General features: G+C 45.7%; 1 protein-coding gene across 2 annotated transcripts in view; it reads left to right on the forward strand.

The window, feature by feature from the left end:
- Nucleotides 1–10,418, forward strand: part of SEC16B (SEC16 homolog B, endoplasmic reticulum export factor) — a 51,051-nt gene extending 40,633 nt beyond the window's left edge. For both annotated transcript variants that reach the window (XM_079981222.1, XM_079981221.1), the window contains 8 exons: nucleotides 92–346; nucleotides 1,154–1,221; nucleotides 3,571–3,717; nucleotides 4,293–4,391; nucleotides 7,484–7,607; nucleotides 8,215–8,279; nucleotides 8,874–8,948; nucleotides 9,980–10,418. In XM_079981222.1, the coding sequence (XP_079837348.1) occupies nucleotides 92–346; nucleotides 1,154–1,221; nucleotides 3,571–3,717; nucleotides 4,293–4,391; nucleotides 7,484–7,607; nucleotides 8,215–8,279; nucleotides 8,874–8,948; nucleotides 9,980–10,051 (905 nt within the window). In that variant the 3' untranslated portion in view covers nucleotides 10,052–10,418. The remainder of the gene's footprint in view (nucleotides 1–91; nucleotides 347–1,153; nucleotides 1,222–3,570; nucleotides 3,718–4,292; nucleotides 4,392–7,483; nucleotides 7,608–8,214; nucleotides 8,280–8,873; nucleotides 8,949–9,979) is intronic.
- The last annotated feature ends 8,185 nt before the right edge of the window (nucleotides 10,419–18,603 follow it).

Here is an 18,603-nt window from a genome sequence, read left to right on the forward strand (position 1 = left end):
CACTTGTAGCCTTGGAGTTTGAACAGGTGTGCAGGCAATCTATGAAATGGGGGATATACTGATCTAATCCATCAAACCTTACATTATCCAGATTTGGCTCCCCATTCTGAGTTTGCACAAAGCCAAGGCTGCTTGAAGGACCTGGAGTCTCATCCTTCGACTTACCTGCCACCAGTGGACTCAGCTCAGGACCAGCCAGATGTGGGACAGAGAAGGCCTTTCTATCCTGGACCTCCTGTAGATACAACTGATGCGGCTTTGGAGACTTGTCTTCCAGGAAGTGACCATGGTTATGTTTCCCCTCCTGGAGGACATCCAGCTGATCTCTCCTCACATCAGCCACCAGGTTAAGAGATGGTTCAAATGATTTGCGATGGTGTGTGCATGTACTAATTCCTTGGTCCCCATCTGGAAAACATATATTGCATTTTTAAAAATTTATTGATTTTGGTGGCCTTGGAAGATAAGGCAAGCCATGCCCTTTCCCACTGCCTCTGTCTCTGCTGGGGGGCACAGATATATTTAAGATGACCGAAACGGAGGGTGGACAAAAGAACCAGTGATAAATCAGGGTTCTGGAAAATGATTGTTACTCCTCTTTTGCAGGTGGAGGGGCTCCTAAGCATTTAACAGCTGCCTGACAGTCTGTATCAGGCATAGGCAAACTCAGCCCTCCAGATGTTTTGGACTACAAATCTCATCATCACTGACCACTGGTCCTGTTAGCTAGGGATCATGGGAGTTGTAGGCCAAAAACATCTGGAGGGCCGAGTTTGCCTGTGCCTGGTCTATATGATGGAGAATGCTTCACCCGTAAAATTCCAACTTCTCAGGTTGGTTTTTTTTAAAGGCATAGGAGCCCTGTTCCAACAAAGAACAAGGCACTATTGAAACCAGCAGGACTTTCTTCCCAGCAGACATGCTTAGGATTGGGCGGGGAGTGGGGAGAAAAGCAGGCCCCTGATTTGCGGAAAGGCATAAGAGTTTGCTTCTTGCTTCTGCCTTTGTTTGTTTGTACCTGCTTGTCTCCTGGACGCTTTGGCTGCAGAGGCCATTTCCAGGGAACTGAAATACCTCCTAACAGCTCTTGCCATTTTGAACTCCAGATCTTGGCTGGTGAGTACAATAAAACTTGTTCTGGTGTAATCTGCAGGGGGCACCGCGGACTCCTGTGGCCCGTACCACTTCCTGGGTGATCAGGAGAGCATTCCGGAGCATCAGGTGAGAGGTTTTTTTTGGTGTTTTTTTTTTTTGGGGGGGGGGGTAGCTGAACTGTGGAACTCACTGCCACAAGATATGGTGATAAATTGGATGGCTTTAAAGTGGGATTAGGCAAATCCACAGAGGATAAGGTTTACAGTGGCTGTTAGGATCTCTCCATTTCTCATTTTAATCCAATCTTAAATTTAGTTTCCCCACCTTTCTGAAGCAATTTGTGGATTTCCTTTTAATAGATGCTCACGAGCATCCTTCGACATTTTTGTGCAAATTGCTCCTAATAAGCACCACTTCATATGCATTGTTGACCTGTTTTTTAAATGCTGTTTTCACAAACATGTTAGGTTTTTATGCACACTTTCACCTAATATACTGTATTTTTCGCCCCATAGGACGCACCGCCCTATAGGACGCACCTAGGGTTTTTTTTTTGGGGGGGGGGAGAAATAAAGGAAAAAAAATATTTCCCCCCCAGCTACAGGGCTGGCGTGGGGGAAGCCTGAGCTTCCCCCGACCCCAGCCCCCAGAACAGCATGCTATCCGCAAGCCTAGGGAGCCGCGCTGGTCTCCCCAGGCTTGCGGAGAGCTGCGCGAAGCCCGGGTGTGCTCTTCAGTAAGCCCCAGGCTTCGGAATGCTTCCCGCCGGGCTCCCGAGGCTTGTGCAGAGCTGCGCGGAGCCCAGGAGGTCAGGCAGCTCTGCGCAACCCTCCGGAGCCCAGCTTGGCTTCGCGCTGGGCTCTCGAGGGTTGCGCAGAGAATCCTGAAGCCTGGAGAGCGAGAGGGGTCAGTGCGCACCGACCCCTCTCGCTCTCCAGGCTTCAGCGAAAGTCTGTATTCGCCCTATAGGACGCACACACATTTCCCCTTCATTTTTGGAGGGGAAAAAAGTGCGTCCTATAGGGCGAAAAATACGGTAATCACTTTTGTGAACTTTGGATGGCTGGAGAACTGCACCACAAAATCTGGATGAATTTCAAGTTTCGAAAGTATGAATTTCGAAGATCCGTTGTGTTTCAATTGTCATATTGTTTTGGAAGGTCCAAATTTGATAAACCTCTGCTTCCATTGTGAAATGAATTTAATTTCTGCTAGTCATGATGGCTAAAGCCACTGGGAAAAGGTGACTGCCTATATGTCCTGCTTGTGAGCTTCTCAGATGGGGAGATATGCCTTTGGTTTGACCCAGCAGGGCTCATCTTCTTATTGCTGTGTTGTTCTTGTTGACACATGCACCTACCCTTCTCAGCTGACGTGTCGCTGCCCTTGCCCTCCTGTGGCGCAATGGGTCAGTGTGTCTGTCTACTAACCAGAAGGTCGGTGGTTTGAGCCCACCAGGGACGGCTGTGGGCAGGATTCCTGCATTACCCTGGGGGCTGGACTAGATGACCCTCGGGGCCCCTTCCTATCTGATTCTTTTTGGTGCCTGCTGGAAAACATTCTTGTTTAGACAAGCCAACCTAAATGCTTAGAAAACTGAGGGAAATTTAATCTGTTTCAGTATTTTAACTTTTGTATGTTTTAAAGTAGGGTTGTGAATTTTTCTCAATTGTACTGTATCGCTTTTAATCTTTTTGTAAACCGCTTTGAGGTTGTTGGTTTTTTTAAAATAATAAATAATAATAATAATAAATAAATTTTGTTTATAGCCTGCCCTTCCCAGTCAAGACTGGGCTCAGGGCTGCTAACACCAAATATAAAACAATTGATTAAGATACAACTTAAAAACAAGATTAAAATACAGTATTAAAATTCAGCCTCATCAAAACTTTTTGGGGATGAAAACGTCAAATCTTCACCAAGGCCAACTATCCAGACTGATCCTACGTGGGCCAGGAAAAAAGCCAAGTAAGTCCCCAAATAGGAGTTCCATCACACAGAAGGAGAAAGGTTAAAGAAAAGAGGGGGAGGGGATCAAGTTGATTCCAAGCCAAAGGCCAAGCAGAACAATCAAGCATTATTTTATTAAATAAACAAACAAACGCTGAGCCGTGTGGTCTAGAGGAATGCCAGGGGGAGAGCTGTTGCTTTAATGGTTATATGACATTTTAATTTTTCTTTAAACTATACAGCAATTTCAAAAAGTAAGTGGGTTCAGGAAACTTGGCCTCACGTCCCAACTCTGCCATAGCAGGACTTCCTTTGTGACTTTTCCGAGGCTGCCATGTTCCAGCCTCATTTGGTCCTTTCCGCTCCCACAGGAGTAATACTGATCTGTCTCTCAGGACTCTTGTGATGGTGAGTGATGTCAGGAGAGGCCCTTAGAGGATAAGGTTACAGTATAAACCGGTAAGATGAAGCCACGAAGTTTTTTCAGTGAAGAGAACCTGCTCCATGTTTTCTTCTTGGTGCCAGAACACTTTAAATGCCCGGACCAGGACCATTTCTGAGAGTTCCACAATATCCATGGTCGAGGATGCCCCACAGCTCCCAGAAGCATCAGGGGAAGAAGCCACCTCAGAGAAGCTACCACAGGATGAAACAGAACAAAAAGAAGCAAAGGTGAGGCATCTGACTGAGAAGGGCACCTGCGGTGTCTGAAAAATATGCCCAGGCCCACAGGATTTCATTTCTGCTTTGCAGCAGATTAGGAAGGACAGAATCATGTCCTCTTGGATTTAGAGCCACGATCAAGTCTAATTCACCTTTCAGGTGGCTGGGAGTATTGCAATTCATTCATTCATATAGAACTTCACACAGCCTTTAAGTACAGCCCAGTTCTATACATGTTTCCTCAGAAGTGACTCCTGCTGTGTTTAGCTTGTGGCCAGGTAAGTGTGCATAGGGTTTGTAGTCTTAATGTATGGGGTTCTTTGTCTTGAACATACCAGTAGCAGACGGTGTGGTGGGGCGTGGGGCAGAAGCACATACCTGACCTCCCGGCAGCTGAGTCACTGCCGCTTACTGGAGTGGGAGGGGAGAGATGGTGGGGAAGACAGGGCAGTGTGAATGCGCTGGCAGGAACGTCAGAGTGGCTCATTAGGGCATTTCCCTGAATGGCATCTGTTGGAAGCTGAGTAATAAGCAGGATGATTTGCAATAGCACAGTGTTGAACCCACCCTTTCTATTTTCCCAGGCCTCTGGGTCTGGCTGGTTCCGTTGGTTCCGATCTAAACCCTCTAAAGAAGCTGAACCCTCCAAAAAGGTACCATCTGCTGCTGCTCCAGATTCTCAGGTAATGCAGGATCTCTTTAAGAGGAATTTTCTGCTTGCTACAATAATCAGAAGGGGACGCGGGTGGCGCTGTGGGTAAAACCTCAGCGCCTAGGACTTGCTGATCGCATGGTCGGCAGTTCGAATCTCCACGGTGGGGTGAGCTCCTGCCATTCAGTCCCAGCTCCTGCCCACCTAGCAGTTCGAAAGCACCCTTAAGTGCAAGTAGATAAATAGGTACTGCTTTATAGCGGGAAGGTAAACGGCGTTTCTGTGTGCTGCGCTGGTGCTGGTTCGCCAGAGCAGCTTCGTCACGCTGGCCACGTGACCCGGAAGTGTCTACGGACAGCGCTGGCTCCCCGGCCTCTAGAGTGAGATGAGCGCACAACCCTAGAGTCTGTCAAGACTGGCCCGGACGGGCAGGGGTACCTTTACCTTTTTACAATAATCAGAAGAACCTGCACCCCACACCCAAAGTTCCTAACAACTACCGTTGTGGTCTGCACACTGATAAACATCCATGGGGCCTCAGAGTTCTCTGGTGCACAGCCACAGATCCATGCAAGAAGTGTAGTTCACAAGCGCCTGTTGTGTGTTGGTGTCATGAGACATTGGTGGGCTTAAAATTGTAGTATCAGAAATGAAGTGGAAAGGAAAGAAGGGAGTGAGGGCAAACGGGCAGAAGTGATGGATAGCAGCTCTTAATCCCAATGTCTACAATTACTTATTTTATTTCATAATTTATATACACCACTTCTGAATGCTGTTTTTTTTTTTCAAAAGCCCCCAAAGCGTTTACAACAAGAACAATAAAATGATCAGTGAAAACCCAGAATGATCAGTAAAAAACAACTTTTTAAAATCATTCAAAATATAAAATCATCAATAAGCTAAAAACAACTAGGATTATATGCTCTTGGAATGAAGCAAGGCCAGTCCTGTGCTTTAAAAAGTTAGGTGGAGGAAGAAATTTTGCACAGATTTTGTTTGTTTGATAATTCACATCACATTTAGAATTCTTTGACTGAAACAACAGACCCGGGCTTTAAAACTAACAAAATGAATTTCATTAGAGACAAATGTAAGGTTTTGCACTTAGGAAGGAAGAACCAGCTGCACAAGAATAAGATAGGGAACACCTGGCTTACTAGCAGTACATGTGAAAAGGATCTAGGGGTCTTGGTGGACCACAAGCTTAACACGAGTCAACAGTGTGATGCAGCAGCAAAAAAAGCTAATGCTATTCTAGGCTGCCTCAACAGAAGTATAGTGAAGTAATAGTACTACTCTATTCTGCCTTGGTTAGACCACAGCTGGAATAATGTATCTAGTTCTGAGTACTGCAAGTTAAGAAGGATGTTGACAAGCTGGAACGTGGGCAGAGGAGGGCATCCAAGATGATCAGGGGTCTGGAAGCCAAGCCTTATGAGGAATGATGGAAGGAGCTGGATATGTTTAGCCTGGAAAGAGGAGTGTGAGAGAAGATATGACAGCCATCTTCAAATATCTCAAGGGCTGTCACATGGAGAAGGGAGCAAGCTTGTTTTCTCCTGCTCTGGAGGGCAGGACTCGAACCAATGGCTTCAAGTTGCAAGAAAGGAGATTCCGGCTAAAAATCAGGAAGAACTTTCTGACAGCAAGGGCTGTTTGCCAGTGGAACAGTCTCCCTCAGGAAGTGATGGGCTCTCCTTCCTTTGAGGTTTTTAAGCAGAGGCTGGATGGCCATCAGCCATGGATGCTTTAGCTGAGATTCCTGCATCGCAGGGGGTTGGGCTAGATGACCTTTGGGATCCCTTCCAACTCTACAATTCTATGATTCTATGACAGAGAATAAAGGAGGAGGAAGGGGCACAGTTCAGGAATGCCAGAGGAGGAGCGAAGAGGAGCGATGGAAAAGGATTAGGGCATTGTTCAAGTTACTGAAGTTCATCTGCTGGAACTCTGACTTCTGAGTTTTATTAGTCCAGGGTTTCCCAAACTGTGGATTTGTGGTTGTAGACGGGAAATGGCGCGTCCATATGTTAAAATATTCACATTGATTTCCAATTGTACTTTTTTTTACCGCTTCTTGTATTTCCTCCGTTGTGTTTTATCGTATTACAATTTGAATTCTGTGGGATTAAAATTGTAGTAGAGCAAAATACAATATATGAAATAAAATAGGCAATAAAGAGGCAATTAAAAATCATATAGCATTATCACAGTGCATTACAATTGCTACAACATACAACAGGCTGAATAATCCTTTACTGGCCTGCCAATAACTTCAGCGACATCCAAGAATTCGGGGGGGGGGGGGGGCGAACCGCTTTATAGGACCTTGCTTCATATTTCCAGGGTTGCCTCCTCTGAAAGATGCCTCTCAAATCCTGTATTCTGTTCCCAATTCCCCATGTCATTATGGTGAGCCTGCAGCCATGTGGCCTGTCATAAGTTTTCTCGATGGTGGTCAAAAAATAATGACTCGCTCCTCTAATAGCAAGCTCAGTTGGCGAGTGCTAACAGGGTTGCGGGCAAATGAAGAAACCAGAGGGAGGTATCAGCATGTACTACAAGGTTTGTGAAAGTACAAATCAAATCAAAACAAAACAAGTTAGATAAACCACACTCCCGGAAGTCAAGTGCAGGATCTAGTACTGAGTGATCATTTTAAAAAATACATTAAAAAAAGAAGCGGTGGGGGAATCTGTTGGGATCCTAACAAAGGTAAAGGTAAAGGGACCCCTCGTGACCAACTCTGGGGTTGCGGCGCTCATCTCACTTTATTGGTCGAGGGAGCCGGCATACAGCTTCCGGGTCATGTGGCCAGCATGACTAAACCGCTTCTGGCGAACTAGAGCAGTGCACGGAAACGCCGTTTACCTTCCCGCCAGAGCAGTACCTATTTATCTACTTGCACTTTTGACGTGCTTTCGAACTGCTAGGTTGGCAGGAGCAGCGACCAAGCAACAGGAGCTCACCCCGTCGTGGGGATTCGAACCACCGACCTTCTGATCGGCAAGCCCTAGGCTCTGTGGTTTAACCCACAGCGCCACCTGCGCCCCTCCTAACAAAGGTAGACTGAGGGTAAATTCTACTTGGCTCCATCACTGATATATTATTTCCGTTCTGCAGCAGCAGGTGACTTCACAACCATCCCTTCCTCCTGTGGAGGAGAAAAGGCCTGCATTAGTTCCTCCTCCAGCTGTTCCTCACCTGCCGCCCACAGGTGGCAACCCTCTCCCAAAAAGCTCTCTTCGTAAGTATCTTCCTGTGTGCGTTGCAGAATGTCTTCTTGACGGGTGGTAATAAAGGATGTTTGTGTACGAACCTTGCTGTGGCCCATAAAAGGTAAAGGTAAAGGTACCCCTGCCCGTACGGGCCAGTCTTGACAGACTCTGGGGTTGTGCGCCCATCTCACTTAAGAGGCCAGGGGCCAGCGCTGTCCGGAGACACTTCCGGGTCACGTGGCCAGCGTGACATCGCTGCTCTGGCCAGAGCCAGAGCCGCACACGGAAACGCCGTTTACCTTCCCGCTGGTAAGCGGTCCCTATTTATCTACTTGCACCCGGAGGTGCTTTCGAACTGCTAGGTTGGCAGGCGCTGGGACCGAGCAGCGGGAGCGCACCCCGCCGCAGGGATTCGAACCGCCGACCTTTCGATCGGCAAGCCCTAGACGCTGAGGCTTTAACCCACAGCGCCACCTGCGTCCCTCGCTGTGGCCCATAGGACCCCGCAAATAACTCTGGAGGGATCCCCCAGTCTTTTGTAGAAGCTTTTGTGGGGAGTGGTAAGGCAAAGGGGCTGCGGCAGAAAAGCCCCCTTGTACAAACTGAAATAATCTCATTGCACTTTTTTCGTCACAGGTGCCCAAACTCCACTGGGCCATAGCAGCAGGGGAGGCTCCATGTTTCCAGATGCCGGAGGCCAGGTGAGAGAAAGTGGGGGCGGGAATAACATGTTCCTTGTGAGGAGAGGCCTCAACTTTGGAAAACTCCTCTGAATCCCTGTTGACAGAAGTGCAAATCCAGCTGCCTTGAGAGCATTTCTCCCAATATAGTAAAGGTAAAGGGACCGCTGACCATTAAGTCCAGTTGCAGACGACTCTGGGGTTGCGGCGCTCATTTCGCTTTATTGGCCGAGGGAGCCGGCGTACAGCTTCTGGGTCATGTGGCCAGCATGACTAAGCCGCTTCTGGCAAACCAGAGCAGCACACGGAAACGCCATTTACCTTCCCGCTGGAGCGGTACCTATTTATCTACTTGCACTGGTGTGCTTTTGAACTGCTAGGTTGGCAGGAGCTGGGACAGAGCAACAGGAGCTCACCTTGTCACGGGGATTCGAACTGCTGACCTTCTGATCAGCAAATCCTAGACTCTGTGGTTTAATCCACAGCACCACCCACTTATCTCCCAATATAATGTCCTGCATTTCTGGTGGTGGTTCCTCTGCCCCTGCCCCCCAGCAACGGATCCTGGCATCTTCGCTGGGTTTCACACTTTGGCTCTTCTGGTTCATGTTTCAGGCTACTTTCTCCATCCCTGATCATGGGCCTCCACCCCCAAGAGGAGGGGCAGTTCCACTTTACCGTCCTGCTCAGGTATGGTTTCTGTGCATGTGCATTCCCACAACATTGTATACAAATAAACTCTAGTAATGATGTCAACAACCGCAGCAGCAGCAGCAATGTAAGAATTGTTTTCTTGGGTGAGGCCAGGCATCCCTTCTTGTTCAGCCTTCTGCAACCTGGTGTCCTCCCCATGTTTTGGACCATGGGTAGGCAAACTGAAGCCTGGGGGCTAGATCCGGCCCAATCACCTTCTAAATCCAGCCCGCGGACGGTCCGGGAATCAGCGTGTTTACGTGAGTAGAATGTGTCCTTTTATTTAAAATGCATCTCTGGGTTATTTGTGGGGCATAGGAATTCGTTCATTCCCCCCCCCCCAAATATAGTCCGACCCCCCACAAGATCTGAGGGACAGTGGACCGGCCCCCTGCTGAAAAAGTTTGCTGACCCCTGTTTAGACTATCAAGTTCCTTGAGAGCCTGGCTCGTAACCAGGGCTGATAAGGGATTAAGTCCAACAGCAACTGGAGTAGCCAAGTTGGGGAAGCGTGTTCAAGTCCAGCTCTCTCGTTCAAACAGTAGCCTGTTGTTAGGGTATGGGGGGCGGGGGTCGCCTTTCCTGCTCTTTCTCCCTGGAGCTATAGGAGCTATACTGCTTATGCACGTGTAGGTTCCACTTGGATAAGAACAATGATACCTCTCCATTGTAGTTTTTATTATATATATATGGTGGTTTCATGGACAGTTACCATTTTGCAAAGGTCCTTTGTCAAAGCTCATGAAGCACGTCTGATGCAGGTGCTGGTTTGAGTGTGGAGCTGTGCTCACGGCTGGCCCTGCCATTGTGCCATCGTGTAGAGGGAGAGCTAAGACTATTTGAGAGGGTGCGTGTCTAAAATTCTGTTAAGCATCTCAAAATCCATGGCTATAAAATGCATGAAAATGGAGGCCTTGTATCCAAATGGGTTGCATGTGCAAATGTTTATTTAACTTCCGTTTGCTTCTGGGTTGCATTATTTTTGAAGGGTTTGCGTTAGAAATTGAACTTAATTCTTTCTTTAACAGGTTACCACGCCAGCAGCCTCAGGCACCGGCCCAAGGATTTTTCAGCGACGCTACCCAGCTCATCCACAATAATACATATGTGCGTGTGTGTATGTATTAACTACGAAGATGTTTCTGCCCTCTGGCAGATCAGAAACCATCCACTTGCCTGAAGAAAACCAGTCTGATCTGAGTTAGGCAGCTGGCTGCCCGTTCCTTCCCCTCATCCTCCGGTATTGCAGCTCTCTAGCCAAAGAGTATAAGCAAAAGTTTGAGGGGGTGAAGGTGTACCTTCCCCCCTTTTTGTTTGTTTAAAGTGTTGTTCAAGTGTTGTTAATCAGGTGCTATTCAGGTGCAAATCTTTTCATGTGCAACAAGAACAAAATGAAGGTATCTCAGGTCAGCCCTGGGGAGGCCAGAAGTTAATCAAAAGGGAAATAAAGGCAGGAAGAATCCCACTTGCTTTCATAGGAATAGAATGAATGGGACTTTCTCCCACTGAAGTGGGGTAAGGATTGCAGCCTTATTTTTCAAGGGGATGAGAAGCTCTGGGAAAATAAGGTGGTGTTGACTCTCTCCATTGCCAGTAGACACAGCTGCTCATGATCCAGTCATAAGGAAGAATAACTGCGGCTCCTTTTGGGGAATGGGGAACCTCTGGTCCTTTAGGATGGCTGCGGCCATACTTTCAGACCCACTTGACATCTATTCAGTGTGAATAAATCTTACAAGGCATGCAGCTGATCTCTGTGGATATTTACTTAGAAGTAAGTCCGATGAAGCTTGCTCCCATGAAAGTGTGGGTGCTGAGGCTGCAATCCTACATACACTTACTCGTGACAAAAGCCACTGAACAGATTAGGACTTACTTCCAAGTAAATATGCCTAGGGTCACACTTTGGGGTTGCAATCCTATGATCCTTTGCTTGGGTGCAAACCACTTAATTTTGAGCAAATGTGCCTAGGATTGGGCGCACTGCAGGAGGCTGAACCCCTGAAACAGCTTAATCATTTGGGAATAAGTCAACTTATGTGTGAATTGAGAGTACACGGACTCTTGTAAAACGATCAGGCTGCAAAAACTATATTTGGTTGGATGTTATTCCCACTGGTCAACAAATGACTGTGATCCTAATCCAACATGACTAACAAACAGAGTAATAGTAACAAGCCCGTGAACTGGGTGGAGGTGAAGATGAGATGGTGTGTCCTGAGTTGAGTCTCCTTTTTGCCCGGCTGAAGTGCTGCTGTCTGAGGACTTGCCGGTCTGTGAGAACTGCTATGAACATACACGTGGAGAGGGCTTTGTATTGTGGTGGCCTCCTCTTAGCCCTTCTCCAAAACCTCAATCACTGAGAAGCCTAGCCAACCTAGCATGCCTGAGAAAGGAAGACCTACATGGACCAACTCAGCAGTAAGTAGACAACAACGTTACTTGGAGTGGTTTCAGAAAACCTAAGAACAGCTCTGTTGGATCCGACCAAAGGCTCATCTACTCCAGCATCCTATTCTTGCAGCTGCCAAACATGTGCCGACGGAAGCCTGCAAGCAGGGAGCAAGCAGGAATCTTGCAGGGGAAAGTAGGGAAATTTGCACCGTTCATAGAGTTATTTGTAGGTTCCCAATAGCCCATGTGACGTATCTCTTTGTCATATCTGGACTTTAGGGAGTATATTAGACTACTGGGTTGCCCTTTAACCCTGTGTTATCACCCTTCTTTGTTTTTTCCAATACAAACAGTTGATGTTGCAAGTTTTTGTCCCTTTACATTTAAATAAAAAACAGTTTTGAAATTGAAATCCAGGCTTTGGTGTGTGTGTTGGTGTGTGCATGCAGAATTGCCTTGTGAACACTAATAGACCCCCAGGACCACAACCTTTTTTTCTGCCAGTGAAGAGGTGAGAGGGTTACATAAGAAAAGTAGCCCTCCCCTACAACTGATGGTTCTCAGATGGCACAGATTAAGCCATCCTTCCTATTGTTACACTTAATTTGCGGAGTAAATAAAGTACCCAATAGTTTGGTGTGCTGCTACTCCTTGAGAGTTAATAATAATAATAATAATAATAATAATAATTAATAATTAATAAATAATTTATTGTTTATACCCTGCCCATCTGGATGGGTTTCCACAGCCACCCTGGGCTGCTTCCAGCAAGATACAAAAAATAATAAAATGTTGGACATTAAAAACTTCCCTGAGCCTTCAGGTGTTTTCTAAAAGTTGTGTAAGCCTTGGGCTTTAGTTTACACATGAGAAGACTTGGTTTTTTATAGGCTACTGTAGTTTCCAAACATGAGTAATCATAAATTTGTTGAGGGTGAACTTCCTAGGCCATGCATGGCACCTCCAGGGACCTGTTCATCTGCTGCACCTAGCTATGCATGGCAAGGTGAAATTTTCACTCGGCCGTTTTCTGGCCAAGAGCAGAAACCTTGCCTATTTGGGTGAGACCAAGGCATATCCAACTAGGCACTCCATTCTGAGATGTAGCCAGCCAGGTACCCCTGTAAGCACACAAGCAAGGCATAGAGCGGAAGGCTTCCCCTTATTCCTTTGTTCACTCCTATTGTTTTGTGAGCAATTTATATGGAAATGGCATACAACATAGAAACCAGCCAAATTACAAACAAATAGATCCAGGGTTGTTGTTTTTTGTGCCAAGTACCTTTTATAGTTGTTTGTTTTTTGGGTGGGTGGACTAAGAGAGATTAGCATCTTTTTGGTTTTTTTGGGCATTTTTAAAATGAATCAATCAATACACTGTAGAGGTATCCCTAGAAAACTAACCTGCAGAATTTTGGGTTAGTTGCAGGAATCATGGGGTTAGGATAAATTGGGGAGTGGGGGACAGGTTCTGGGTTGCGTTCTGCTCAGCTGGCAAAAGATGACAAACGAAGGGGAAAGCTGGTTTGGCAGGAGTGGAAGAGTGGAAAAAAGGCCAAAAAATGGCAAGGAGGGGGAGGAGACACAGAGTTTGTACTTTGTTTTACTATTTGGCTATTTTAAAAGTTTACTTGCTCATTGATCCTCAGTTGTGTTGTTGGCCCTAATTGTTTTTTGTTTATTGCCCTGGTGTGCTGAAAAGCCTCACATGTCAGCAATAATTGCTCGAAGGGTTTGTGAAGCTTTCCTTCTTAACTTTTCCTTTAGAGAAAAATAATTCACTTTGGCTGTAGCTGCATGAATTAATGCTGTACTAGAAGAAGCAAACAGAATGATTATTGCAAAATGCATAAGAAAACGAGAAATGAAAACAAGCCATTTATTTAAAGAAAGCATTTCTATGGCAAAAGTACCATATTTTTCCGTGTATAAGACTAGGTTTCTTTACCAAAAAAATCAGTTTAAAATTGGGGCTTGTTTTATATATGGGTAGTGCTGAGGGGTGTTTTCTTAATTTGGAGTCCCCAAAAATAGGTGGTGTCTTATACACGTAAAAATACAGTACATACAATACATTCACATTTTTCAAAAAAACATCTTTGCGTTAACAAAAAATCTAGTTCTTATAAAGATGTTCTTATAAAGATTGCTCAGTTTAAGTAAGAAACATTAAAACATTAAACATTAAAACATACTTTCAGTGAAATTCACGTATCAAAAAATAATACAAAGTAACTGTCCTTAGAATTTCCAGCTTCTTTTCAATGGGAAAAAGTCTGCATTTTTTCTTATTCTGTATGAGAAATAAATGGAAAACATGAGCTGCATGATGAACTGAGGACAAGAGTTAAGAATACTAAATAAAACCAGCGTAATTTACAATGACCTTGGTTTTCTTTACGAAGCTGCTTTAGTACTATTAAGCACCACTATCCCACTAATCATGTCGTGCAGTTTGAGAGCTGTGTAGGTAGGAGACACGGTTAGAAAAATAACAATGCATGGCAATGCTTGCCGTCATCACCTCAGTAAAACAGAGTTCAAGGGACAGCACATTTCATCAGGCATGACAGCAGAACAAGTTGTGCAATTACAGTGGCCTGGTTCAAAGAGTTGCAAGTTTGGTTTGTTAACTTTTCACTGCTCCTGAAATCTGTACCACTAAATATTGCCAATACCACCAGGAAGCACGATGCCAATGCCACCAGGAAGTGTGTTATCATCCACCCACCTTTTCCAATAAGCAGAACTGGGCTGGAACCTCATCGAGTCATGTATGACCTGTGAATTTGGTTCATTTGGCTGCATCAGAAACTGGAATACAGTTGGCTACCAAGAATGGCTATTGGAAATTCACTTCTATGGATGTTGCTTGGCATACTTCATGAATGCCATCCAGTCGTGCGCGACTGGCGCATTTGGGTTATTTGGATAGCTTGATCATTGTGTTCCGGGGCTGTTTTTCTGGAAGACTCCTTGTGGCCCAAAATGGAAATCGGAACGTGGATTCTGTGGATGCTTTGAACAGAAGCTGCCGTTCCATTCTGTTCTGCATGTGAAGCTGTTAATAAAAGTATAATATTGAAATGAGTTGCATTTTATGACATTGTCCTAAAGTTTTTCTAATACTTTCGCTGTTCTTGGCATAGTTTATATCATGAAATGGCCATTCTTAACAGAAACTCTTCAGACACAATGGATAAATACTATTTTCTTTTATATTAGAATGGAAAATGTGACAGGGCCTAGGAGTCATTTATACAATATTATCACATTTTTAATGGGGATGCAACTGTTTGTGTCAAGTGAAGACATGATCATTTCTCTGGGTTTTGGAGACCTTGATTGCTGGCTTCCTCCTAGTTCCTGAGATTTGCGGGTCAAACCAATCAGTCAGGGTTGGAGAATAAAACCAGTGGAGTATGTGATTGGTTTAGGCAGAAGAAGGGGAACGGGTCTTTGAGGTTTTTTAAGTAGCTGGCAAGAATAAACTTGGAGAACATAAAACAACATTGTCAATGCTTCCCGTTTTCCTTTGCCTTGAATCCCACCCCCTACTGAGTACTCTGAGAAGCCGCCATCCTCCCCTGCCATATTTTGCTTTCAGATATTATTATTTAGTGTATTTATCCTGTCTTTCTCCCAAATTGGGATTTCCCCACCACATCTCTGGCTGGATCCTTAGCTGTTCCCTCAGGACAGTGATTGCAGTCAATAGGTCCATTGAAGCTATTGAGACTTGTAGATTTGGGAAGTTAATTAGGGGGAAGACACAATCTCCTGCATCGCGGAGGTATTCCTTTTTAACTAATTATCTGCTGAAGGGGAAATGGCTTTCAACACAGCTTGAAATTAACACCCATATTTATATGAAAAAGGATCAGGGTTGTGAATTAGGTTATGGCATTAGCAGACATTGTTTTCCCTAGTCTAACCACTGAAACTTTGTTCCTGCAAGTTTTCTCAATTGGGAATGCCAAAAACTTCCCAGCAGCCACATTGGCTACAGCCATGGCACATTAAAAAGCAATAAAAATAATTGCCCATGTTCTGCCCCATTTCCAGGAGGGCTGGGCTACCTAGTGTTCCTAATCATTCATCATGTTCTTCAAGGGCCCCTAATTGGAATAAATTGAAAGATATGAATACGTTTACTGAAAATAGATGTAAAAATTGCACCCCCATAGGATCTCCCGCCTTCTCTCCATGGAGGAGGTGCAACTCGGCTTGTTTATCAATATGCATTATTGAAATAGTATGGGGCAATCTATCTTGGATGTCATGAACCCCCAAGAGAGCGGAACACTTATTATGAGCTTTTCTCTGGCTGTCTTGGCAATATGAATTTTGTGAAACTTCTACCTTTGTATACAAGTTTTTTGAGAATACCGAAGAAGCTGTGGTGTGAGAAACGGCTTTGGAGGGTCTCTAGAAACCTGATGATCACCTGCGCTGGGAAGTCCCCATAGAGGTGGGGCAGGGCCAAGGCAGGAAACAGCAGTTGGAGGAATGCCTTGTCCTGGGGAGGGGTGGCTAACACCCCAGAGGACAGGACCACACTTCAAAACGACCTTGACAGATTAGAGAACTGGGCCAAAACAAAACAAGATGAATTTTAACAGGGAGAAATGTAAAGTATTGCACTTGGGCAAAAGAAATGAGAGGCACAAATACAAGATGGGTGACACCTGGCTTGAGAGCAGTACATGTGAAAAGGATCTAGGAGTCTTGGTTGACCACAAACTTGACATGAGCCAACAGTGTGACGCGGCAGCTAAAAAAGCCAATGCAATTCTGGGCTGCATCAATAGGAGTATAGCATCTAGATCAAGGGAAGTAATAGTGCCACTGTATTCTGCTCTGGTCAGACCTCACCTGGAGTACTGTGTCCAGTTCTGGGCACCACAGTTCAAGAAGGACACTGACAAACTGGAACGTGTCCAGAGGAGGGCAACCCAAATGGTCAAAGGCCTGGAAACGATGCCTTATGAGGAACGGCTAAGGGAGCTGGGCATGTTTAGCCTGGAGAAGAGGAGGTTAAGGGGTGATATGATAGCCATGTTCAAATATATAAAAGGATGTCACATAGAGGAGGGAGAAAGGTTGTTTTCTGCTGCTCCAGAGAAGCGGACACGGAGCAATGGCTCCAAACTACAAGAAAGAAGATTCCACCTAAACATTAGGAAGAACTTCCTGACAGTAAGAGCTGTTTGACAGTGGAATTTGCTGCCAAGGAGTGTGGTGGAGTCTCCTTCTTTGGAGGTCTTTAAGCAGAGGCTTGACAACCATATGTCAGGAGTGCTCTGATGGTGTTTCCTGCTTGGCAGGGGGTTGGACTCGATGGCCCTTGTGGTCTCTTCCAACTCTATGATTCTATGATTCTATGAATCGAAGTGCCTTGCAGCCAAACCGTGAGATACTGCCGGGGTCTTAATGGCCTGGTGCAAACCTCCTTCTCCAGTGCTTCTGTCAGATGCACATTTCATCCACAGTATTTCCTGTTAAAAGATCTGAAGTTGCAGCTAAGAAAAATCCCTGGCATCAGACCCCGAGCTGTCTCACTTCAGACTGCAGAGAAGGACTTGGTATCAAAGGCTTGCTCCTCTTTAAAAAGAGAGAAAGCACAATCCCACAACAGAAACCTAGATGTCAGAGATAATATTTTAGCCATTTCCCCTGACATAACAGCAGGTGAGTGTGTGGAAAGAAGTGTGCGGTTGTGTCCCTCCACCCCTCTCTCTCCTACTTGAGAACCCTTTTCTAATCTCCATTGCTACACTCCAGACATAGATATATTGCCTCCATAAGAACTAGGCTTCCAATGTCCCAGTGAGCTGCGTTTAAAACTTACAGTTAATTAAAGGTAAAAGGTAAAGGTACCCCTGCCCGTACGGGCCAGTCTTGACAGACTCTGGGGTTGTGCGCCCATCTCACTTAAGAGGCCAGGGGCCAGCGCTGTCCGGAGACACTTCCGGGTCACGTGGCCAGCGTGACATCGCTGCTCTGGCCAGAGCCAGAGCCGCACACGGAAACGCCGTTTACCTTCCCGCTGGTAAGCGGTCCCTATTTATCTACTTGCACCCGGAGGTGCTTTCGAACTGCTAGGTTGGCAGGCGCTGGGACCGAGCAGCGGGAGCGCACCCCGCCGCAGGGATTCGAACCGCCGACCTTTCGATCGGCAAGTCCTAGGCGCTGAGGCTTTAACCCACAGCGCCACCTGCGTCCCTTAATTAATTAACAGTTAATTAGGAACCCTGCTAAACAAGCAAGGTGGCTGGCCGGACGCTCTTAACATCCCTTAATCTATGTTGATAGTAGGAGGTTCTGCGGGGAGAAGCCTTTCACCTGGTAGCTAAGCAGCACTTGAATCCGGTGGATAAAAATTATGGATCACCAGGGCCTTCGCTGATGTAAGTAAGCACTCCATTGCATTATTGATGTGGTACAAATTGAAACTCCGCAGCTTGCAGAAATGCAACACAATGGGCATTTTGCAGCTGCAGGGGGAAGGGGAAAATGGAATTTAGTAGAGTGGGTCCTCTGTTCCACCAAATAAGGGGAGGGGAACAAGTCTTCTTTTCTTTTTAATCTTAGACTAGGAGCTATGTCCCTGTGTGCTTTGCTCTTCCCAACCTACCCCAGCTAATTCTTCTTGTTAAAACTTTTTTTATTTTAAAGCCTTCAGTGCTCCTCCTTTCCAGTCCAGCCAGACCTCTCCTGTTGTTGTAAGCCAACCCTTTCCCCCACAGCATTCCTCTCAAGGCACGGCCACTTGTATTATATAAGCTGTCTCCTCTTTTGCTCTCCTATCTTGCCTTGACTTCATGCAAATGATGCATCTCTACAGATCTTCCCATGGGTGCTGTGCGATGGCACTCTTACATTTTAATTCTATGCAAGGTACGTGTGAGGGAAAGAACACGTGGTTTCTACGCTTAAAACCACAAGTTCGAAAAATAGCACCTCTCGTTAAAGGCACCTATGACCTTTCTGATGCAGCCCCTGAAATGCTAGCTAGGTAATATAAGGAAGCTTCTTAAAAAAATCCCATTCAAATGACATGGTTTGAGTTTATTGAGCCTAATGCTCCCTTAAACACAATTAACTGTCTTTTATATTTATTTATGGAAAACGGGTTACTCAAATCTGCTTATTTACTCAGAAGTGCACTGAATTTAGTGGGACTTACACACAAGCAAGTGGTGTGCACAGGACTGCAGCTTTCATTCTAGTGTGTTGAAAAACAACTTAGGGCACT

This window comes from Podarcis cretensis, assembly GCF_951804945.1.
Source record: "Podarcis cretensis genome assembly, chromosome: 6".
NCBI lineage: Eukaryota > Metazoa > Chordata > Lepidosauria > Squamata > Lacertidae > Podarcis > Podarcis cretensis.